Source organism: Panulirus ornatus, chromosome 2, assembly GCF_036320965.1.
Source record: "Panulirus ornatus isolate Po-2019 chromosome 2, ASM3632096v1, whole genome shotgun sequence".
NCBI lineage: Eukaryota > Metazoa > Arthropoda > Malacostraca > Decapoda > Palinuridae > Panulirus > Panulirus ornatus.
Window position 1 is genome coordinate 96623906 of NC_092225.1, and position 25138 is coordinate 96649043.

Sequence of the window (25138 nt, forward strand, 5' to 3'; positions counted from 1 at the left end):
TTTTCTAAATCTCTTGTCATTAACCATACATTACCTTACCATGGAAAAGTCCTCTAGGCTAGCTGGCTATGGTCTCTATCTATCTATCTGATGCTCATTCCTTTTGGGAACTCCCTTAAGGGGATGGCCACAGCACAAATGCCTCCATAACTGTTGAACTCCAGTGCTGCTACTTAGCCTTTAGTACCTCCCCTTGAACAGGTCAATGGCATAGGGCAACTCCAGCAAAGTGTTTTTAGTGGCTCCTACCTTATGTTCCTACCAACGACTCCTAATTAATGTTCCTGCCTACTACTTCTACCTGATGTTTCAATCTAATGCTCCTCCCTAAATGTTTTTCTATCTCTCTCTTTGACACCTGCTCCCACTGGAACTCCCTTAAGGGGGTGGTCACAATAATAGTCTCCATAACTAGTGGACTCCAGTGCCACTTCTTAGTGCCTCACTCTTAACAGGCCACTGGCAGAGGGCAACTCTAGCACAGTGTTTGCAGAACTCCTACTTAATGTTCCTTCTGACTACTTGTATTGAAAGCTCCTTCCTGCTACTTCTACCTAATGTTTCTACCTACTGTTCCTGCCTAAGAGTTTCTATTTATTACTTCTATCTACTGCTCCTACCATTTTGCTGAAAAGTCTTATCTGTTAAAATTATCCTCTCAAAAATTCTAATAAGATCCACTATAGATGTCAACTTTCAAATGAATTTCTCTATGTTTATGAGCTACATTTTCAATGTAACATGATAGTTCAAAAACGATGAGTGTTAAAATGAATTCTCTTTCAAGTTACAATGCAATGCAGCAGTCCTGCATTCAGAGCTTTGCTAGGCATGAACTTTAAAAACAATGAAAGTAAAAATGCATATTTTTCAAGTTACAATGCAATGCAGCAGTCCTGTATTCAGAGCTTTGCTAGGCATGAACTTTAACCTTAGTTTTTACATCTATCTGGAAATTTTTTCAGTCTATCTGAAATATTCTCACTGAAATTATGAATAAGTTTTTGAATACAGACTCTAATATTTGCAAGCAAACTACTGAGAGTTACTCACTGCTCTTCTTAAAATGCTTCCTCTTAATCAAAATAGCACAATCAAAAAAATCTTAAAACTCAATAAAATCTTACCTTATATTCCCCTGAAGATTTCAGGACAACTAGTTCTGTGTTATAATCCTTTACTTGGGTCATGAGGCTACAATTATGATTTTCTAAACTCTTCATAGCTTCATTCAAATTCCTTATGTTTTCTTCCATCTCTAAAACCAAAGACTCTTTACAAGCAACTTTGGCCTCGAGATCTTGAAGCTGCATCTTTTGGGCAGCGAATTCTAACTCTTTGGTGCTTAGCTCACCAGTCAGTCTGCTACATTTTTCTGTTTCCATTTCCTTATCTGTTCTCAGTAGCTCTAACTTCTCAGTTGCAACATTTAGTTGATGCTGCAGAGTGGAGACTGTAGTTTCTGCATCTCTTAGCTGCATGGTCATATTTTCCACGATATCTGATGTTACACTGCTTGTTTCACATGGCTTCAGGGTTGTTTGCAACTCTTCAGAGCAAGTTTGATGACTGACAGGAACCCCTACACCCTCAGTTGGGATGGTGGAATGTTTTTCTTTCTCTGAATCTTCAATGGCTGCCTGAAGTTGGCTTGTTAACTTGGCTTCTCGCTTTCTAAGACTGCGTAAAGTGCGAAGCAGTTGTCCATTATTTTTTTCAACGTGTTTCAGGCGAACAATGAGGTCCTCGTTTTCTTTCTGAATCTGTAAATTATTTTTTAATAATCAAAAATAAAAATACTTAACACACACACTCACGTACACATTCATAGAAAATCAGTAAATCATCTAAAAAATAGGATGAGGAAAACAAAAAGGGGTAGAAGAGGAAGTAGGAGGGAACAGAGCAACAAGTGAACATGGGAGGACGGAAGAAATTAGAAACGATTTACACAAAAAGGATGATGTGATTTTATTTATAAAAAGGAAGGATGAAGTGATTTCATTCATAAGAAAGACAAGTGGAGAGGAGGTGAGGAGACGGTTAAAAGAGGAAAAGGAGATGGACAAGACAAACAAGAACAAAAGGAGGTAGAAGAGAAGAAAGAGGAAAAAAGTTATAGGAGGAGGAGAGAAGAAGTTAAGGGAACAGAAAAATTAGACCAGAGATAGAAAAGATACGTGAAGGAGACAGAAATTGGGAATGGAGGGCAATAAGAAAAAGGCACAACTAATGAAAAACAGGCAATATACAGCATGGATGTGTGGGAGAAAAAGAATGAGGAGGTGGGATATGAATATACAAGAAAAGATGGAAGAGGAGGAGGAACACTACAGAAAGGGCAATGCATGGGAAAATGAAGGAAGGGTAAAAGGGTGAATCAAGATATGAATGAAGATGGATGCAAGGAGGCCAAGGAAGGAGAGGGATGGGAAGTAGTTGAGGAGGAGGAGAAAAGAGAGAGGGAAAGAAAGAGTGGAAGAAACAGAACTAGATAAGGAGCACAATAGTAAAAAGAGGAAGAGATGAGGAGATAAAAGGAAGTTTAGCAAAAGGAAGGGGAGGCTAAGAGAATATGAAAGAGTAGAAAGAGGATGAAGAGATAGGAAGGTATAGAAAAAAAAAATTGAAGAGAGTTGAAACAGGGAGAAAAAATTTAAATAAAAGATTGAAAAACAACAAAATGAAGATGAAAAAATGAAGGAATTCATTTTTTCCTATGGAATACCCATATCAGAAGGCATTAGTGGTTCAAGCATCCAAATAACTTGAAAACAAGGTACCACTTGCTTAGTGTAACACCTTGATGTAAGTTACAAGCATCTGCAAATACTGTCTATTTATCTTTATCCTATGTACCTTTCCATTACAAAACAGGGAGGACTTACAAATCTTCCTCCAATCTGCAGTTACTGAAAAATCAAACATTATGAAAATTTTCATGAATCTTAACTTTTCCCCTCTATTTTACAAAAATCTGATCCACACATCCCCTTACCTTTCTTAAAACCCCCTTGTTCTTCACTTATTCTGCATTCAGTCACTTGCACTGCTCTGTCACTTAATATTGTTGCATACACTTTACCTCATATACTTAACAGACTTATTCCCCAATAATTGCTACATATACATCCTTCGCATCTTTTCCTTTGACTAAAGGAACAATAATAGTTTTTACCTGATCCTCAGACACAGCCTTCTGTTTCCATGCCAAGTTATGTATAAGATGCATCCATTTTATCACACTTCCTCCTCCATACTTCACCATTTTAGCTGTAATCCCATCCACTCCAGGTGCCTTTCCTACCTTCAGCCTCATTATTGTCCTTCTTACCTCCCTCTTTGCTATAGTGCCCCTGCACTTGTATCCTCTTCCTTCCATCCTCCATATCCATGCATGTAACAAATGCTGCCTCCCCTTCTCCCACATTCATTAGTTCTTCAAAGCACTCTTTCCATCTTACTTTCACTTCCTCCTTTTGATTCAGCAGTTCTCCTTCTCTACTTCTCATATCAACATTTCCACCTCATACTTCAACCTCTTTCCTTTTTCACATCCTTCTAGGATAGTTTCCTATTATCCCAAAACTTTTCACTTAACTTTCTTCCAAAATCTTCTACTCTTTCCTTGCTTACTCTATCAGTTTCTTAACATTCTGCTTACATATTTGGTATTCTTTCCTCCTTTGCCGAACTTCCACTCATACATTCTATTGAGCAATCTACCATATGCCTTTTTCTTCTCTTCTACAGCATTTCTAATCTCTTCTGTCCACTATGCATTGCTCTTTTTATTTCTGTATCTCTACCTTGTATCCAACAACTGATTCTACAAGCTTTACTAGTAATTCCCTAAATATTTTAAACGCCTAATTCACACGATTGCATTCCTACATTCACCACATTTCCATCAAAGCTTTCAGTTACCTTCCTTTCATACTCCTCACTGTATTTTTCCTGAATCATCTTCTTGCTTGCCAACTCTTTTCCCTTTCCATTCTTCATTATATCATACCTCCACTTCTCCCTGATCCTCATCCCCACAAGAATGGTAAAATGGTCAGCCTCCAAAGAATCCTCTCATGACTGTAGCATTCAGCACAGCCTTTCTCAGTCTTTCATCCACTACTACATAGTCAATCAAAGCCTTCTGCTCTTCTCTTTCATCATTCCTCATCCATGTATATCTGTGGATCATCTTGTGCTGAAAAAAGATGTTCACAAGGAATAAAACCCTCTCAGCACAATCCACAAGATAGCTTCCGTTCTCATTGACTCAAGGCACTCCTCATTCACCATCTCCCCAGTTCCATCACATCCCACTTTTGCATTCATATCACCAAATATGACCACATTTTTCTTATTCCTGGGGATAGGGGAGAAAGAATACTTCCCACGCATTCCTCATGTGTCGTAGAAGGCGACTAAAGGGGACAGAAGTGGGGGGCTAGAAACCCTCCCCTTCTTGTATTTTAACTTTCTAAACGGGGAAACAGAAGGAGTCACGCGGATAGTGCTCATCCTCCTCGAAGGCTCAGATGTGTGTGGATGTAACCAAGATGAGAAAAAAGGAGAGATAGGCAGTATGTTTGAGGAAAGGAACCTGGATGTTTTGACTCTGAGTGAAACAAAGCTGAAGGGTAAAGGGGAAGAGTGGTTTGGGAATGCCTTGGGAGTAAAGTCAGGGGTTAGTAAGGGGACAAAAGCAAGGAAAGGAGTAACACTACTCATGAAACAGGAGTGGTGGGAGTATGTGATAAGAGTGTAAGAAAGTAAACTCTAGATTGACATGGGTAAAACTGAAAGTGGATGGAGAGAGATGGGTGATTATTGGTGCATATGTACCTGGGCATGAGAAGAAAGATCATGAGAGGCAAGTGTTTTGGGAGCAGCTGAGTGAGCGTGTTAGTAGTTTTGATGCACGAGAAAGGGTTATAGTGATGGGAGATTTGAATGCAAAGGTGAGTAATGTGGCAGTTGAGGGAATAATTGGTATACATGGGGTGTTCAGTGTTGTAAATGGAAATGGTGAAGAGCTTGTAGATTTATGTGCTGAAAAAGGACTGGTGGTTGGGAATACCTGGTTTCAAAAGAGAGATATACATAAGTATACGTATGTAAGTGAGAGAGATGGCCAGAGAGCATTATTGGATTAAGTGTTAATTGATAGACGTGCGAAAGAGAGACTTTTGGATGTTAATGTGCTGAGAGGTGCAACCGGAGGGATGTCTGATCATTATCTTGTGGAGGCAAAGGTGAAGATTTGTAAAGGTTTTCAGAAAAGAAGAGAGAAAGCTGGGGTGAAGAGAGTGGTGAGAGTAAGTGAGCTTGGGAAGGGGACTTGTGTGAGGAAGTACCAGGAGAGACTGAATACAGAATGGAAAAAGGTGAGAACAAAGGATGTAAGGGGACTGAGGGGAGGAATGAGATGTATTTAGGGAAGCAGTGATGGCTTGTGCAAAAGAGGTTTGTGGCATGAGAAGCGTGGGAGGTGGGCAGATTAGAAAGGGTTGTGAGTGGTGGGATGAAGAAGTAAGATTATTAGTGAAAGAGAAGAGAGAGGCATTTGGACGATTTTTGCACGGAAATAATGAAAATAACTGGGAGATGTATAAAAGAAAGAGGCAGGAGGTCAAGAGAAAGGTGCAAGAGGCAAAAAAAGAGGGCAAATGAGAGTTGGGGTGAGAGAGTATCATCAAATTTTAGGGAGAATTAAAAGATGTTTTGGAAGGAGGTAAATAAAGTGCGTAAGACAAGGGAACAAATGGGAACATCAGTGAAGGGGGATAATGGGGAGGTAATAACAAGTAGTGGTGATGTGAAGAAGGAGATGGAGTATTTTGAAGGTTTGTTGAATGTGTTTGATGATAGAGTGGCAGATATAGGGTGTTTTGGTCAAGGTGGTGTGCAAAGTGAGAGGGTTAGGGAGAATGATTTGGTAAACAGAGAAGAGGTAGTAAAAGCTTTGTGGAAGATGAAAGCCAGCGAGGCAGCGTGTTTGGATGGTACTGCAGTGGAATTTATCAAAAAAGGGGGTGACTGTATTGTCGACTGGTTGGTAAGGTTATTCAGTGTATGTATGACTCATGGTGAGTGCCTGAGGACTGGCAAAATGCTTGCATAGTGCCATTGTACAAAGGCAAAATGGTAAGAGTGTGTGCTCAAATTACAGAGGTATAAGTTTGTTGAGTATTCCGGGGAAAATATATGGGAGGCTATTGATTGAGAGGGTGAAGGCATGTACAGAGCATCAGACTGGGGAAGAGCAGTGTGGTTTCAGAAGTGGTAGAGGATATGTGGATCAGGTGTTTGCTTTGAAGAATGTATGAGAAATACTTAGAAAAGCAAATGGATTTGTATATAGCATCTATGGATCTGGAGAAGGTATATGATAAGAGTTGATAGAGTTGCTCTGTGGAAGGTATTAAGAATATATGGTGTGGGAGGTAAGTTGTTAGAAGCAGTGAAAAGTTTTTATCGAGGATGTAAGGCATGTGTACGGGTAGGAAGAGAGGAGAGTGATTGGTTCTCAGTGAATGTAGGTTTGCGGCAGGGGTGTGTGATGTCTCCATGGTTGTTTAATTTGTTTATGGATGGGGTTGTTAGGGAGGTGAATGCAAGAATTTTGGAAAGAGGGGCAAGTATGCAGTCTGTTGTGGATGAGAGGGCTTGGGAAGTGAGTCAGTTGTTGTTCGCTGATGATACAGCCCTGGTGGCTGATTCGGGTTAGAAACTGCAGAAGCTGGTGACTGAGTCTGGTAAAGTGTGTGAAAGAAGAAAGCTGAGAGTAAATGTGAATAAGAGTAAGGTTATTTGGTACAGAAGGGTTGAGGGACAAGTCAATTGGGAGGTAAGTTTGAATGGAGAAAAACTGGAAGAAGTGAAGTGTTTTAGATATCTGTTAGTGGATATGGCAGCGGATGGAACCATGGAAGCGGAAGTAAATCATAGGGTGAGGGAGGGGGCGAAGGTTCTGGGAGCGTTGAAAAATGTGTGGAAGTCGAGAATGTTATCTTGGAAAGCAAAAATGGGTATGTTTGAAGGAATAGTGGTTCCAACAATGTTATATGGTTGCTAGGCATGGGCTATAGATAGAGTTGTGCGGAGGAGGGTGGATGTGATGGAAATGAGATGTTTGAGGACAATATGTGGTGTGAGGTGGTCTGATCGAGTAAGTAATGAAAGAGTAAGACAGACGTGTGGTAATAAAAAAATGGTTGAGAGAGCAGAAGAGGGTGTTTTGAAATGGTTTGGTCACATGGAAAGAATGAGTGAGGAAAGATTCACAAAGAGGATATATGTGTCAGAGGTGGAGGGAATGAAGAGAATTGGAAGACCACTCAAGGGAAGACAACAAATACAAATTCTTCTGTCAGATATGTTAAATCCAGAATAATGCCCCCTCATCAATAAGATTGACACATCCTTTCAAATTCCCTGCGATCCTGCACTTAAAGAGTTTTACTAACCTGAGCCACTTTACTATTTGTGGTATGGTCCTGTTGGCGTCCCATCATCATGATAACATCACGGTAGTTATCAAAATCCCTCTTTATGTTCTCAGCTTTCTTATGTTCATGATCAAACTTGCTAATCATCTGAAAAAATAGAAAAATGGCATTACCCAATTAGAATTACAAGATTACAGGAAAGTTAATCCCAGGGTAATGCCCATTGACAATATTAGGGTAAAGGTTGGGGACCCCTAGATCTGCAAAATCAAATCAATAATGGCAAAAGCTTTTTTTCATCATTATTATACTTAACTGCCATCTCCCGCATTAGTCAGGTAGTGCAAGGAAACAGATGAAGAATGGCCCAACCCACCCTACATAAACATGTATACCTATTTATATCTATTTATATCAATTATTCATTTATTATACTTTGTAGCTGTCTCCTGTGTTAGTGAGGTAGCGCAAGGAAGCAGACGAAAGAATGGCCCAACCCACCCACATACACATGTATATACACAAACGTCCACACATGCACATATACATACCTATGCATTTCAACATTTACATAAATATACATACACAGACATATATATATATACACATGTACATAATTCATACTTGCTGCCTTTATTCATTCCCGTCGCCACCCCGCCACACATGAAATGACAGCCCCCTCCCCCCGTATGCGCACGAGGTAGTGCTAGGAAAAGAAAACAAAGGCCACATTCGTTCACACTCATTTTCTAGCTGTCACGTATAACACACCGAAACCACAGCTCCCTTTCCACATCCAGGCCCCACAAAACTTTCCATGGTTTACCCCAGACGCTTCACTTACCCTGGTTCAATCCACTGACAGTACATCGATCGCAGTATACCACATAGTTCCAATTCACTCTATTCCTTGCACTCCTTTCACCCTTCTACATGTTTAGGCCCCAATTGCTCAAAATTTTTTTCACTCCATCTTTCCACCTCCAATTTGGTCTCCCACTTCTCCTCATTCCCTCCACCTCTGACACAAATATCCTCTTTGTCAATCACTAATTCTCTCCATGTGACCAAACCACTTCAATACACCCTCTTCTGCTCTCTCAACCACACTCTTTTTATTACCACACATCTCTCTTACCCACACCCTCTTCTGCTCTCTCAACCACGCTCTTTTTATTTCCACACATCTCTCTTACCCTTACGTTACTTACTCGATCAAACCACCTCACACCACACATTGTCCTCAAACATCTCATTTCCAGCACATCCACCCTCCTCTGCACAACTCTATCTATAGCCCATGCCTCGCAACCATATAACATTGTTGGAACCACTATTCTTCAAACATACCCATTTTCGCTTTCTGAGATAATGTTCTTGCCTTCCACACATTTTTCAATGCTCCGAGAACTTTTGCCCCCTCCCCCACCCTGTGACTCACTTCCGCTTCCATGGTTCCATCCGCTGCCAAATCCACTCCCAGATATCTAAAACACTTTACTTCCTCCAGTTTTTCTCCATTCAAACTTACCTCCCAATTGACTTGTCCCTCAACCCTACTGTACCTAATAACCTTGCTCTTATTCACATTTACTCTCAACTTTCTTCTTTCACACACTTTACCAAACTCAGTCACCAGCTTCTGCAGTTTCTCACCTGAATCAGTCACCAGCTTCTGCAGTTTCTCACCTGAATCAGCCACCAGCGCTGTATCATCAGCGAAGAACAACTGACTCACTTCCCAAGCTCTCTCATCCACAACAGACTGCATACTTGCCCCTCTCTCCAAAATTCTTGCATTCACCTCCCTGACAACCCCATCCACAAACAAATTAAACAACCATGGAGACATCACGCATCCCTGCCACAAACCAACATTCACTGAGAACCAATCACTTTCCTCTCCTCCTACTCGTACACATGCCTTACATCCTCGATAAAAACTTTTCACTGCTTCTAACAACTTTCCTCCCACACCACATACTCTCAATACGTTCCACAGAGCAACTCTATCAACTCTATCATATGCCTTCTCCAGATTCATAAATGCTACATACAAATCCATTTGCTTTTCCAAGTATTTCTCACATACATTCTTCAAAGCAAACACCTGATCCACACATCCTCTACCACTTCTGAAACCACACTGCTCTTCCCTAATCTGATGCTCTGTACATGCTTTCATCCTCTCAATCAAAAACCTCCCATACAATTTTCCAGGAATACTCAACAAACTTATACCTCTGTAATTTGAGCACTCACCTTTATCCCCTTTGCCTTTGTACAATGGCACTATGCATGCATTCCTCCAATCCTCAGGCACCTCACCATGAGTCATTTTTTTTTTTTTTTTTTTTTCTATACTTTGTTGCTGTCTCCCGCGTTTGCGAGGTAGCGCAAGGAAACAGACGAAAGAAATGGCCCAACCCCCCCCCCATACACATGTATATACATACATCCACACACGCAAATATACATACCTACACAGCTTTCCATGGTTTACCCCAGACGCTTCACATGCCTTGATTCAATCCACTGACAGCACGTCAACCCCGGTATACCACATCGCTCCAATTCACTCTATTCCTTGCCCTCCTTTCACCCTCCTGCATGTTCAGGCCCCGATCACACAAAATCTTTTTCACTCCATCTTTCCACCTCCAATTTGGTCTCCCTCTTCTCCTCGTTCCCTCCACCTCCGACACATATATCCTCTTGGTCAATCTTTCCTCACTCATTCTCTCCATGTGCCCAAACCACTTCAAAACACCCTCTTCTGCTCTCTCAACCACGCTCTTTTTATTTCCACACATCTCTCTTACCCTTACGTTACTCACTCGATCAAACCACCTCACACCACACATTGTCCTCAAACATCTCATTTCCAGCACATCCATCCTCCTGCGCACAACTCTATCCATAGCCCACGCCTCGCAACCATACAACATTGTTGGAACCACTATTCCTTCAAACATACCCATTTTTGCTTTCCGAGATAATGTTCTCGACTTCCACACATTCTTCAAGGCCCCCAGAATTTTCGCCCCCTCCCCCACCCTATGATCCACTTCCGCTTCCATGGTTCCATCCGCTGCCAGATCCACTCCCAGATATCTAAAACACTTCACTTCCTCCAGTTTTTCTCCATTCAAACTCACCTCCCAATTGACTTGACCGTCAACCCTACTGTACCTAATAACCTTGCTCTTATTCACATTTACTCTTAACTTTCTTCTTCCACACACTTTACCAAACTCAGTCACCAGCTTCTGCAGTCTCTCACATGAATCAGCCACCAGCGCTGTATCATCAGCGAACAACAACTGACTCACTTCCCAAGCTCTCTCATCCCCAACAGACTTCATACTTGCCCCTCTTTCCAAAACTCTTGCATTTACCTCCCTAACAACCCCATCCATAAACAAATTAAACAACCATGGAGACATCACACACCCCTGCCGCAAACCTACATTCACTGAGAACCAATCACTTTCCTCTCTTCCTACACATACACATGCCTTACATCCTCGATAAAAACTTTTCACTGCTTCTAACAACTTTCCTCCCACACCATATATTCTTAATACCTTCCACAGAGCATCTCTATCAACTCTATCATATGCCTTCTCCAGATCCATAAATGCTACATACAAATCCATTTGCTTTTCTAAGTATTTCTCACATACATTCTTCAAAGCAAACACCTGATCCACACATCCTCTACCACTTCTGAAACCACACTGCTCTTCCCCAATCTGATGCTCTGTACATGCCTTCACCCTCTCAATCAATACCCTCCCATATAATTTACCAGGAATACTCAACAAACTTATACCTCTGTAATTTGAGCACTCACTCTTATCCCCTTTGCCTTTGTACAATGGCACTATGCACGCATTCCGCCAATCCTCAGGCACCTCACCATGAGTCATACATACATTAAATAACCTTACCAACCAGTCAACAATACAGTCACCCCCTTTTTTAATAAATTCCACTGCAATACCATCCAAACCTGCTGCCTTGCCGGCTTTCATCTTCCGCAAAGCTTTCACTACCTCTTCTCTGTTTACCAAATCATTTTCCCTAACCCTCTCACTTTGCACACCACCTCGACCAAAACACCCTATATCTGCCACTCTATCATCAAACACATTCAACAAACCTTCAAAATACTCACTCCATCTCCTTCTCACATCACCACTACTTGTTATCACCTCCCCATTTGCGCCCTTCACTGAAGTTCCCATTTGCTCCCTTGTCCTACGCACTTTATTTACCTCCTTCCAGAACATCTTTTTATTCTCCCTAAAATTTAATGATACTCTCTCACCCCAACTCTCATTTGCCCTTTTTTTCACCTCTTGCACCTTTCTCTTGACCTCCTGTCTCTTTCTTTTATACATCTCCCACTCAATTGCATTTTTTCCCTGCAAAAATCGTCCAAATGCCTCTCTCTTCTCTTTCACTAATACTCTTACTTCTTCATCCCACCACTCACTACCCTTTCTAATCAACCCACCTCCCACTCTTCTCATGCCACAAGCATCTTTTGCGCAGTCCATCACTGATTCCCTAAATGAGTCATACATACATTAAATATCTTTACCAACTAGTCAACAACACAGTCAACCCCTTTTTCAATAAATTCCACTGCAATACCATCCAAACCCGCTGCCTTACTGGCTTTCATCTTCCACAAAGCTTTTACTACCTCTTCTCTGTTTACCAAATCATTCTCCCTAACCCCTCTCACTTCACACACCACCTTGACCAAAACACCCTATATCTGCCACTCTATTATCTAACACATTCAACAAACCTTCAAAACACTCACTCCATTTCCTTCTCACATCACCACTAATTGTTAGTACCACCCCATTTAGCCCCCTTCACCAGTGTTCCCATTTGCTCTCTTGTCTTACACACTTTATTTACCTCCTTCCAAAACATCTTTTTATTCTCCCTAGAATTTAATGATACTCTCTAACCCCAACTCGCATTTGCCCTCTTTTTCACCTCCTGTACTTTTCTCTTGACCTCCTGCCTCTTTCTTTTATACATCTCCCAGTCGATTGCATTACTTCCCTGCAAAAATTGTCCAAATGCCTCTCTCTTCTCTTTCACTAATAATCTTACTTCTTCATTCCACCACTCACTACCCTTTCTAAACTGCCCACCTCCCACGCTTCTCATGCCACAAACCTCTTTTGCGCAAACCATCACTGCTTCCCTAAATACATCCCATTCCTCCCCGACTCCCCTTGTGTCCTTTGCTCTCACCTTTTTCCATTCTGCACTCAGTCTCTCCTGGTACTTCCTCACACAAGTCTCCTTCCCAAGCTCACTTACTCTCACCACTCTCTTCACCCCAACATTCTCTCTTTTGTTATTCTATTGATTATACTTGATTGCTGTCTCCCGCATTAGCAAGGTAGCACAAGGAAACAGACAAAAGAATGGCCCAACCCACCCACATACACATGTATAAACATTAAAGCCCACACATGTATATATACATACACTGACACATACATATATACACATGTATATATTCATACTTGCTGCCTTCATCCATTCCCATCATCACCCCACCACACATGAAATAGCATACACCCCCCAAGCAAGGTAGTGCCAGGAAAAGACAAAAAAAAGGCCACATTCATTCACACTCACTCTCTAGCTGTCATGTGTAATGCACCAAAACTACAGCTCCCTTTCCACACCCAGGCCATACAAAACCTTCCATGGTTTACCCCAGACGTTTCACATGCCCTGGTTCAAACCAATGACAGCACGTCCACCCAGGTATACTACATCATTCCAATTCACTCTATTCCTTGCATACATTTCACCCTCTTGTATGTTCAGGCCCTGATCACTCAAAATCTTTTTCACTCCATCCTTCCACCTCCAATTTGGTCTCCTGCTTCTCTAACCTCCAAAGCTATATCACCACCAACCATGTCACCATCACTCAATCCAAGCCCAGGACTATGCACATCTTTCTTGCTTCCCACCCTTTCTCAACCACCCCTTCTGTTTAATGAGATCCTAGCTTTCTTTAAGTTGTTTGATCCACTATGCTGCTCACTATCATTCAGCATGAAAAACTAAAATAGAAAGGATACATCTACAACATCAAATCCTCAGGCTATTGCCTTCACATTCTCTATTGACTAAAGATACTTGAATTCCCTGCGTCAAAACTTTTGAAAAACATCCACATAACTTTAATTCTCCCCAAACTCAAAAGTGCCCCCTCTCATCTTCCTACCTGTCCTACACACGCTTTCACTCTGTCCATCCTCATTTCTTTACATTTACTCAGAGTTGAATTTCATCTCTATATATTAGACCAACTTTGGATCTGTTTAAGTTAATTCAACCTAGCTCAATTTTCACTTCCCTCATGACCTTTGCATCATCTGCAAACATATTCAGGCAAGTCCCCTACATAAACCAAGAAAAATAATGGTCTTAGAACACAACCCTAAGGCACTCTGGGGGTCACCTCAACCCAAATGGAGAAGGCTCCTCTGACATCCATCCTTTAATCCCTTCCTATGAGATAATCTTTTATCCTTTTTCCTAAATGGTGACCCAGCTTCTTCATCAGCTTCCTGATGAGAGAGTGAGCTGTGAATTAGACAAAAGAGAAGGCTAGGTGAATTGTTTGTCTCTGGACTACCAGAATGCATATGACTCTTTTGTCTAATTCGTAGCTCACTCTCTCATAGAAATCTAACAGGTTTGTTACACATATCCTCTCCTTATAACAATGCTGATCTTCATTTAGGTAATTTCATCTTTCCCTTGTAATCATCTTTTCTGGAGCCTTACAGACCACACTTGTCAGTGACATGGTCTGTAGTGGACTGCCTGATACTGGCCTCCTTTCATTTACATAAGTATGAAGATTGCCCTCTAATATTCCTTTGGCATTCTGCCCCTCTCCAGTGACATCTTGAACAGCATTTCAAGAGGATTATCCAGAGTATCAGCACACATTTAAATACCCCCTTCATGTATGTCTGTGGGTAAAGGTTCATCAAAATTGCCTGTCTTTGGTTCTAGTCACTGACAGCCCATTCTTGGTTTGTCATAACTGACACACGTCATCCCATATGAAGCTGCAATTGTATGGGCTCTTTTAGATAGACATATGTGTTATGTATGATGTAATGAGTGATATCAATGAAATTTTGTCACAGGAATTAAAGGAAAATCGTAGGTAACAAGAATGATAAGAACATGGAAAAGCACTGTGAAGCTGTGAAGGAGCTGTGACAATACTGTCACTCACCTCTTTTAAATCCTGTCTCAAACAGTCAGCATTTTTCTGAAGGACATTATTCTTTTCTTCCTCTGCTTTCAGTCTAACATTTAGAGAGGAAACAGTCAATGTTACTATCCTAATATGACCATTAAATTCTAAACTGAGCTCTCCAATACGATTTTCTAGACTCCTTAAATTAATTTCATTTTTTTCGGTTATATCTTCACTTATCCTCAGTTGTTCTTGGAGAAGACCATTTTCATAAGTAATCTGAAATATATCAAAGGCAAGGAAAAAAGATAAAAACAGGGAGTATCTGCATGAAGGGCAACAGGAATGGAGGTATAAATGCAGCGACTGCAGTATTTTGAGCATTTAAGCAGATTACATAGATGTACAAGAGAAATTACAAAACACTGTAATCACATAATCGGTTCTAATTACCTGAATACAATGAAAATAAGACAAAATATTAGGTGCTTCAGATCTTTATTAAACAAAGGAAGTATGTCTTTCTACAAATCATTCACTTCATTTTTATATTATCCCTGGGGATAGGGGGGGAAAGAATACTTCCCAAGCATTCCTCACGTGTCGTAGAAGGCGAGTAAAGGGGTCGGGAGTAGGGGGGCTGGAAACCCTCCCCTCCTTGTATTTTAACTTTGTAAAAGGGGAAACAGAAAAAGGAGTCACGCAGGGAGTGCTCATCCTCCTTGCAGGCTCAGATTGGGGTGTCTAAATGTGTGTGGATGTAACTAAGATGAGAAAAAAGGAGAGATGGGTAGTATGTTTGAGGAAAGGAACCTGGATGTTTTGACTCTGAGTGAAATGAAGCTCAAGGGTAAAGGGGAAGAGTGGTTTGGGAGTGTCTTGGGAGTAAAGTCAGGGGTTAGTGAGAGGACAAGAGCAAGGGAAGGAGTAGCACTACTCCTGAAACAGGAGTGGTGGGAGTATGTGATAAGAGTGTAAGAAAGTAAACTCTAGATTGATATGGGTAAAACTGAAAGTGGATGGAGAGAGATGGGTGATTATTGGTGCAAATGCACCTGGGCATGAGAAGAAAGATAATGAGGCAAGTGTTTTGGGAACAGCTGAGTGAGTGTGTTAGTAGTTTTGATGCACGAGACCGGGTTATAGTAATGGATGATTCGAATGCAAAGGTGAGTGATGTGGCAGTTGAGGGAATAATTGGTATACATGGGGTGTTCAGTGTTGTAAATGGAAATGAAGAGCTTGTAAATTTGTGTGCTAAAAAAGGACTGGTGATTGGGAATACCTGGTTTAAAAAGAGAGATATACATAAGTATACGTATGTAAGTAGGAGAGATGGCCAGAGAGCGTTATTGGTCTACGTGTTAATTGATAGGTGCGCGAAAGAGAGAATTTTGGATGTTAATGTGCTGAAAGGTGCAACTGGAGGGATGTCTGATCATTATCTTGTGGAGGCGAAGGTGAAGATTTGTAGAGGTTTTCAGAAAAGAAGAGAGAAAGGTGGGGTGAAGAGAGTGGTGAGAGTAAGTGAGCTTGGGAAGGAGACTTATGTGAGGAAGTACCAAGAGAGACTGAATACAGAATGGAAAAAGGTGAGAACAAAGGACGTAAGGGGAGTGGGGGAGGAATGGGATGTATTTAGGGAAGCAGTGATGGCTTGCGCAAAAGATGCTTGTGGCATGAGAAGTGTGAGAGGTGGGCAGATTTGAAAGGGTAGTGAGTGGTGGGATGAAGAAGTAAGATTATTAGTGAAAGAGAAGACAGAGGCATCTGGACGATTTCTGCAGGGAAATAATGCAAATGACTGGGAGATGTATAAAAGAAAGAGACAGGAGGTCAAGAGAAAGGTGCAAGAGGTGAAAAAGAGAGCAAATGTGAGTTGGAGTGAGAGAGTATCATTACATTTTAGGGAGAATAAAAAGATGTTTTGGAAGGAGGTAAATAAAGTGCATAAGACAAGGGAACAAATGGGAACTTAAGTGAAGAGGGCTAATGGGGAGGTGATAACAAGTAGTGGTGATGTGAGATGGAGTGAGTATTTTGAAGGTTTGTTGAATGTGTTTGATGATAGAGTGGCAGATATAGGGTGTTTTGGTCGAGGTGGTGTGCAAAGTGAGAGGGTTAGGGAGAATGATTTGGTAAGCACAGAAGAGGTAGTAAAAGCTTTGCGGAAGATGAAAGCCAGCAAGGCAGTGGGTTTGGATGGTATTGCAGTGGAATTTATCAAAAAAGGGGGTGACTATATTGGTGACTGGTTGGTAAGGTTATTCAATGTGAGGTGTCTGAGGATTGGAGGAATGCTTGCGTAGTGCCATTATACAAAGGCAAAGGGGATAAAAGTGAGTGCTCAAATTACAGAGGTATAAGTTTGTTGAGTATTCCTGGGAAATTATATGGGAGGGTATTGATTGGGAGGTTGAAGGTATGTACAGAGCATCAGATTGGGGAAGAGCAGTGTGGTTTCTGAAGTGGTATAAGATGTGTGGATCAGGTGTTTGCTTTGAAGAATGTACGTGAGAAATACTTAGAAAAGCAAATGGATTTGTATGTAGCATTTATGGATCTGGAGAAGGCATATGATAGAGTTGATAGAGATGCTCTGGGGAAGGTATCAAGAATATATGGTGTGTGGGGCAAGTTGTTAGAAGCAGTGAAAACTTTTTATCGAGGATGTAAGACATGTGTACATGTAGGGAGAGAGGAAAGTGATTGGTTCTCGGTGAATGTTAGTTTGCAGCAGGGGTGCGTGATGTCTCCATGGTTGTTTAATTTGTTTATGGATGGGGTTGTTAGGGAGGTAATTGCATGAGTTTTGGAAAGAAGGGCAAGTATGCAGTCTGTTGTGGATGAGAGAGCTTGGGAAGTGAGTCAGTTGTTGTTCACTGATGATACAGCACAGGTGGCTGATTTGTGTGATAAACTGCAGACTGGAGGAAGGGAAGTGTTTTAGATATCTGGGAGGGAATTTGGCAGCGGATGGAACCATGGAAGCGGAAGTGAATCATAGGGTGGAGGAGGGGGCGAAAGTTCTGGGAGTGTTGTAGAATGTGTGGAAGTTGAGAACATTATCTCGGAAAGCAAAAATGGGTATTGTTGAAGGAACATACCCAAGTTATGTGGTTGTGAGGCATGGGCTATAGATAGAGTTGTGCGGAGGAGGGTGGATGCGCTGGAAATGAGATGTTTGAGGACAATATGTGGTGTGAGATGGTTTGATCGAGTAAGTAATAATAGGGTAAGAGAGATGTGTGGTGATAAAAAGAGTGTGGTTGAGAGAGCAGAATAGGGTGTTTTGAAATGGTTTGGTCACATGGCGAGAATGATTGAGGAAAGTTTGACCAAGAGGATATATGTGTCAGAGGTGGAGGGAACAACGAGAAGTGGGAGACCAAATTGGAGGTGGAAAGATGGAGTGAAAAAGATTTTGAGTGATCAGGACTTGAACATGCAGGAGGGTGAAAGACGTGCAAGGAATAGAGTGAATTGGAACAATGAGGTATATCGGGGTCGACGTGCTGTCAATGGATTGAACCAGGGCGTGTGAAGCATCTGGGGTAAACCATGGAAAGTTCTGTGGGGCCTGGATGTGGAAAGGGAGCTGTGGTTTCGGTGCATTATACATGACAGCTAGAGACTGATTGTGAACGAATGTGGCCTTTGTTGTCGTTTCCTAGCGCTACCTCGCGCACAAGAGGGGGGAGGGGGGTTGTTATTTCATGTGTGGCGGGGTGGCGATGGGAATGAATAAAGGCAGACAGTATGAATTATGAACATGTGAATATATGTATATGTCAGTGTATGTGTATATATATATGAATACATTGAGATGTATAGGTATGTATATTTGCGTGTGTGGACGTGTATGTATATACATGTGTATGTGGGTGGGCTGGGCCATTCTTTCGTCTGTTTCCTTGCGCTACCTCGCTAATGGGCTGGGCCATTCTTTCATCTGTTTCCTTGCGCTACCTCACTAACGCAGGAGACAGCAACAAAGCAAAATAAAATATATTTTATATTTCATCTACTATTCATACTTGCTTGCCTTCCTCCATTCCTGGCACCAACCCGCCCCACAGGAAACAGCATCAACACCCCCTGCATCAGAGAGGTAACCCTAGGAAAACAGACAAAAAAGGCCACATTCGTTCACACTTAAGTCTCCAGCAGTCATGAGTAATGCACCGAAACCACAGCACCCTATCCACATCCAGGCCCCACAGACCTTTCCATGGTTTATCCCAGATATTTCACATACCCTGGTTCAGTTCATTGACAGCCTCTTAACCCCAGTATACAACATCGTTCCAATTCACTCTATTCCTTGCACACCTCTCACCCTCCTACGTGTTCAGGCCCTGATCACTCAAAATCTTCACTCCATCCTTCCACCTCCAATGTGGTCTCCCACTTCTCCTTGTTCCCTCCACCTCTGACACACACATCCTCTTTGTCAACCTTTCTTCATTCATTCTCTCCATATGTCCAAACCATTTCAACACACCTTCTTTGGCTCTCTCAACCACACTCTTTTTATTACCACACATCTCTCTTACCCTTACATTACTTACTCTATTAAACCACTTCAAACCACATACTGTCCTCAAACATTTCATTCCCAACACATCCACCCTCCTCTGTAATAACCCTACGTAGAGTCCATGCCTCTCAACCATATAATACTGTTGGAGCTACTATTCCTTCAAGCATAACCATTTTTGCTCTCCGAAATAACGTTCTCTCTTTCCACACATTCATCATCGCTCCCAGAACCTTCACTCCCTTCTCCACCCTATGACTCATTTCTGCTTCCATTCTTCCATTTGCTGCCAAGTCCACTCCCAGATATCTAAACACTTCACTTCTTCCAATTTTTCTCCATTTAAACTTACATCCCAACAAACATGTCCCTCAACCATGCTGAACCTAATAACCATGCTCTTATTAACATTTATTTTCAACTTTCTCCTTTCACACACTTTTCCAGTCACCAATTCATGCAGTTTCTCACTTGAATCAGCCACCAATGAAGTGTCATCAGTGAACAACAATTGACTCACTTCCCAGGCCCTCTCATCCCTAACAGACTGCTTAATTGCCTCTCTCTCCAAAATTACCCCATCCATAAACAACTCAACCATGTGGACATAACACACCTCTGCCACAGGTATGTCTCTTGTAAAAGTTCTCAGAATCATACAACTCATCACTGGCTTCATAGTACTGTCTTCTCAGCAATGTTCCCTGAATTCTAACTTCTCAATCATTTCTTCCATTTTCTGCCAATTTCTCTTTTGGGCCTATATACTGTTAAATCATCATCATTAAATTCCATCATGTTCACTTTGTAAATTGTGTTAAGGTCTTTTTACATCTCCTTTTGGTCATACTCTGATCCAATCATTTGCTTACTCTGGTGTCATCAGCATATCTCCTTAATATGCTCTCCTTAACTTCAATGTTGAGGTTTGATATCATTATTATACAGTGTATTGAGGCTAACACTGCTCCCTGCAGCACCCTAAGCATGATATCTTCCTCCTCAGATGCAGATCCATTTGTTACCATTTGAACTTTTTGTTAAAAACTCTAATTCAGCTTCACATCTTACCCTCCATGTTTTGTTTAGCTATTCTCTTGCAAAATTCCATGGTTTACTTTGTGAACTGCTTCAGCAAAATCAAGAAAAAGTGTCCAATCCTTTTTCTTGCATTTAAGTTTCATGTATATGACTGTGATGAGCTAATGACTGGGTATGCATATTTTTTCCTGGTACAAATTCATGCTGGTCTTCATGTAACTGTTCTTGAGTAGATGATTTAATACATGTCCATTAATCACTCCTTTCAGTGTACTGCAAACGACAATTGGAGAAAGGATGTGAGAGAATGCAGCCTTTCTTCTTCTGTTCCTAGCACTACCTCACTTACATGGGAAACGGCAGACAAGTATGAAAGAAAAAAAGGAAAGATCACTCAAGTATTTCTATTATAAGTGAAGTCTGTCTAACTGATCTGTGTTGCTTTGGTACAGCTGGGTAACAGAAAGTTGAAGGGGATGGGGCACAGTGGTTCAGGAATGTTCAGAAGTAAAGTCCAGTATCAGTAAGAGAACAAGATGGATATTAGTGGTGGCACTTCTGATGAAGGTGAACATGTGGGACTGTGTTAAAAGCTGTAAGCGGACAACAAAAGGTGGGTGATAATTTGTGCATAAGCATCTGACTGAAAGTTGAAAAGAAGACAGGAATGCATTTGGGAAGAGGTGAGTGCTCCACTAGTTCTGACAAGGGATCTTGGTACTAAGGGACCTTAATGCAAAGGCAACTGACACACAAATGAAGGGTAAAACTGATGGGTATGGGATCCCCAGTATTAAATAAAAGGGGAAAAGTTTGCTGAGCTTTGTAGTGAAAGATAAAAGGCAAGTGGATATTTCTTTAAGACCCACCCCTTTTCCCATCGTGGTGAGGCTGCACCGGGAACAAAGAATGGCATCATTTGTAGATATCCTCTCTCTTGCCATGATCTATAATGTAATAAAACCAGAGCCTACCATCCACAAGTGAGCCCAAAATGCTATTCAAGGGTTTACCTTCACCACTTCACATGCCCTGGTTCAACTCATCAAGAGCATGTCAATCCCATGTAGCATGTCAGTCTAATCCACTGCAGCCCTGACAAGCCTCTCATCCAATTGAATCTTCATGCACTAGTAAACCAAAGAATTCACTCCATCCTTTAATCTACTTCTTGGTCTCCCTCTCCCCATTCCTTCCTCACTTCAAACAACAACATCCCAAAAGTCAATATTTTGTCACATAACTTCATATATCCAAACCAGTTCAGGACACCTGATGAGCTCTCTTAGTCATAGTGCACATACTAATACAACTCACTCCACACATGGTACAAAAACACAAAGTTAATAGATAAGGCAACACAATACAATTGTGAAACTCTCTATCCTGCAACACACAATTACTTATCACATACCATCAAAAAGTACATCATTTCCAAGTCAACCCTCCTCCATTCTTTTGTGTTCAATACCAAAGACTTACATCCAGAAAACACTGATGGGACTCTTCTTTAATGTAATTACCAATATTTTCATCTATTTGTATTGTACAGAGGTGTTATCAGAGAGCGACTACTCAAAGTTTCACCACAAATGGAAAAGTATCTTTGGCTAGGGAGTACAGACTCATCAAAGAGCTTCTCACCCAAAAGAGTTCACATTTCTGTGCTACTGGAAGTAGTGCAGCCTTGACTGCAGGAGCCTCTGGAAGAGATCCTGGGTAACATCAGAACTCTTTCTTGAAAACAGATCCTGAGATAATTATAAAAAAATCTAAAATACTGTAAATGTCTGTGAACCTCAGCCAGGATCTCTTAATTAAAAGCATTCTGCTGCCACCAGCAACACTTGATTGTATGAAACTAAGACAGTGAAGCAACACAACACAAATTCATAAGCTATGTTTTCTTGTTTCTGTCTCTAATGATTGATTAGACTTATCAATAAATGCATGAAGTCATAAATAATAGCATGTATCACATAAAATATCTAAAAGGTGTCTTGCACAAACCTTAATCATTTCATCCTGATGGTTAGCAACTTGTTCTCTCAAAAATTCATTTTCTTTACACACTTTAAGATATACGTCAGTGTCTACCATCCTATCCTTTGTAGTCTTCATTGCTCTCACTGCAGAATCAAGCTGTTCCTTGGCTTCTTCGTGCTCCTGGGACCTTTCAATATAAAAGTCTCATTAGACTTAAAACAATCATTATTTTATGTTTACATTTGAAGTGGCAAGGTAGGTGAATCTAAAGGTGTTAGAACTAGGGGCAAGTCTAAAATGTGCTTAGGGTGGAGTGAGGGGTATGGGAGGGGCAAACTCCAGAAACATAAGAAGCTGGCATGATTTTGGGAATATGTACAAGGTAAAAAAGGTGTACATTTGAACAAAACCAAGGTAATGAGCCAGGATGGTTTGACTGAAAGCCTGAAAGAGCAGGATCTGGAAGAAGTGGTGCTACAGGTAACTTAGACTGGACACAACCAAAAGGATACATGGGGGCTGAAGTGAGTCACAGGAGAGGTCAGTGTCTGTAGAGAATAGAAAGGTATGTTTAAAAACATGGTAGTCCTGATGGTGTTGTATGGATGAGAGTCTTGGGCCATGAATGTAAAAGAAAAGGAAGAAGGGTGGACATGATGCCTTATACCTAAAAAGATCTCTACCCACTATTACCTTGCTATTATCTTTTGCATATTCCATGCTAATTCCTCCAACTTTGACTATCTGACTTCCTATCAAAAAGCACTGTTCTCTTCACATCCCTGTCTTGAAACCCTCTATGCAAGGGATTTCAATGCTGGGGACACCACAAGGGTTGGCTGGGCTCAGATTGGAATGATCTTGATAATGCCAAGGCCTTTATTTTTCCTCTTTATCATCTTGAGAGGATAATCAAACACCCAACATGAGTCCCCAACTGTCACAACTCTTTCAACACATTCTCCCTCTTATAAATTTCTGTTTCCCCCTTAAAATGCCAACCTTGTCACTTTTTGAGAGCTCTGCAGTCATCCCTGCATGGCTTCTTTGCTAACTTTCCTTGGGATAAGCACTGTTTTCCTGGAAGGGACGTCTCATGTGCTGAATGCATAGCATTAGTTATCCTCTCCAGGATAGGGTCCTACATACCTTCTTCCACCAGATCTTTCTACCCTCTTCCCAATCTTAAAATGATGCCTGATTCATATGAGCAATACATATTTTATTTATCATTTATTTTGCTTTGTCATTGTCTCCCGTGTTAGCGAGGTAGCGCAAGGAACAGACGAAAGAATGGCCCAACCCACCCACATACACATGTATATACATACGCGTCCTCACACGCAAATATACATACCTATACATCTCAACGTATACATATATATACACACACAGATATATTCATACATACACATTTACATAGTTCATACTGTCTGCCTTTATTCATTCCCATCGCCATCCCGCCACACACGAAATAACAACCCCCTCCCCCCTCATGTGCGCGAGGTAGCGCTAGGAAAAGACAACAAAGGCCACATTCATTCACACTCAGTCTCTAGCTGTCATGTAATAATGCACCAAAACCACAGCTCCCTTTCCACCTCCAGGCCCCACACAACTTTCCATGGTTTACCCCAGATGCTTCCCATGCCCTGGTTCAATCCATTGACAGCATGTCGACCCTGGTATACCACATCGTTCCAATTCACTCTATTCCTTGCAAGCCTTTCACCCTCCTGCACGTTTAGGCTCCGATCACTCAAAATCTTTTTCACTCCATCTTTCCACCTCCAATTTGGTCTCCCACTTCTCCTTGTTCCCTCCACCTCTGACACATATATCCTCTTGGTCATGAGCATTACAGTTACATGAAAAGATTAGAGTCCCTGATTTTTCCATCCTAGGAAGAAAGAAGAGTGATGAGTACCTCATCACAACTTTTAAGATTTTAAAACAGACATGATCTTGATAGTGAATAGCCCCTCAAGAGATGCACGGATAGAACAGTTAAAGGACAAAACATAAAATCAGGCAAAAAACTTATTTGGAGAGATACGAAGAAATACTTTCAGTCTTCAAAAAAAGGATGAACAGAACAAAATTACTGAGAATATAGATAATGCTCAGATTGGGGTGTCTAAATGTGTGTGTATGTCACCAAGATGAGAAAAAAGGAGAGACAGGTAGTATGCTTGAGGAAAGGAACCTGGATGTTTTGGCTGTGAGTGAAACGAAGCTCAAGGGTAAAGGGGAAGAGTGGTTTGGGAATGTTTTGGGAGTAAAGTCAGGGGTTGGTGAAAGGACAAGAGCAAAGGAAGGAGTAGCACTGCTCCTGAAACAGGAGTCGAGGGAGTATGTGATAGAGTGTAAGAAAGTAAATTCTACATTGATATGGGTAAAACTGAAAGTGGATGGAGAGAGATGGGTGATTAGTGGGGTCTATGCACCTGGGCATGAGAAGAAAGATAATGAGAGGCAAGTGCTTTAGGAGTGGCTGAGTGAGTTTGTCAGCAGTTTTGATGCACGAGACCATGTTATAATGATGGGTGATTCGAATGCAAAGGTGAGTGACGTGGCAGTTGAGGGAATAATTGGTAACCATTGGGTGTTCAGTGTTGTAAATGGAAATGGTGAAGAGCTTGTAGATTTGTGTGCAGAAAAAGGACTGGTGATTTGGAATAACTGGTTTAAAAAGAGAGATGTACATAAGTATATGTATGTAAGTAGGAGAGATGGCCAGAGAGCATTACTGGATTACATGTTAATTGATAGGCACATGAAAGAGAGACTTTTGGATGTTAAAGTGCTGAGAGGTGCGACTGGAGGGACGTCTGACCATTATCTTGTGGA

At 41.3% G+C, this 25138-nt stretch overlaps 1 protein-coding gene across 7 annotated transcripts in view; it reads right to left on the reverse strand.

The window, feature by feature from the left end:
- The window catches only part of LOC139758668 (uncharacterized), a 260280-nt gene that overhangs the window by 70636 nt on the left and 164506 nt on the right, over window positions 1-25138 (reverse strand). For 5 of the 7 annotated variants that reach the window (XM_071680282.1, XM_071680272.1, XM_071680253.1 and 2 more), the window contains 4 exons: window positions 22313-22475; window positions 14758-15000; window positions 7470-7598; window positions 1128-1763 (listed from right to left, as the gene is read on the reverse strand). In XM_071680282.1, the coding sequence (XP_071536383.1) occupies window positions 1128-1763; window positions 7470-7598; window positions 14758-15000; window positions 22313-22475 (1171 nt within the window). The remainder of the gene's footprint in view (window positions 1-1127; window positions 1764-7469; window positions 7599-14757; window positions 15001-22312; window positions 22476-25138) is intronic. The other 2 variants (XM_071680307.1, XM_071680288.1) reach the window with 1 other exon arrangement.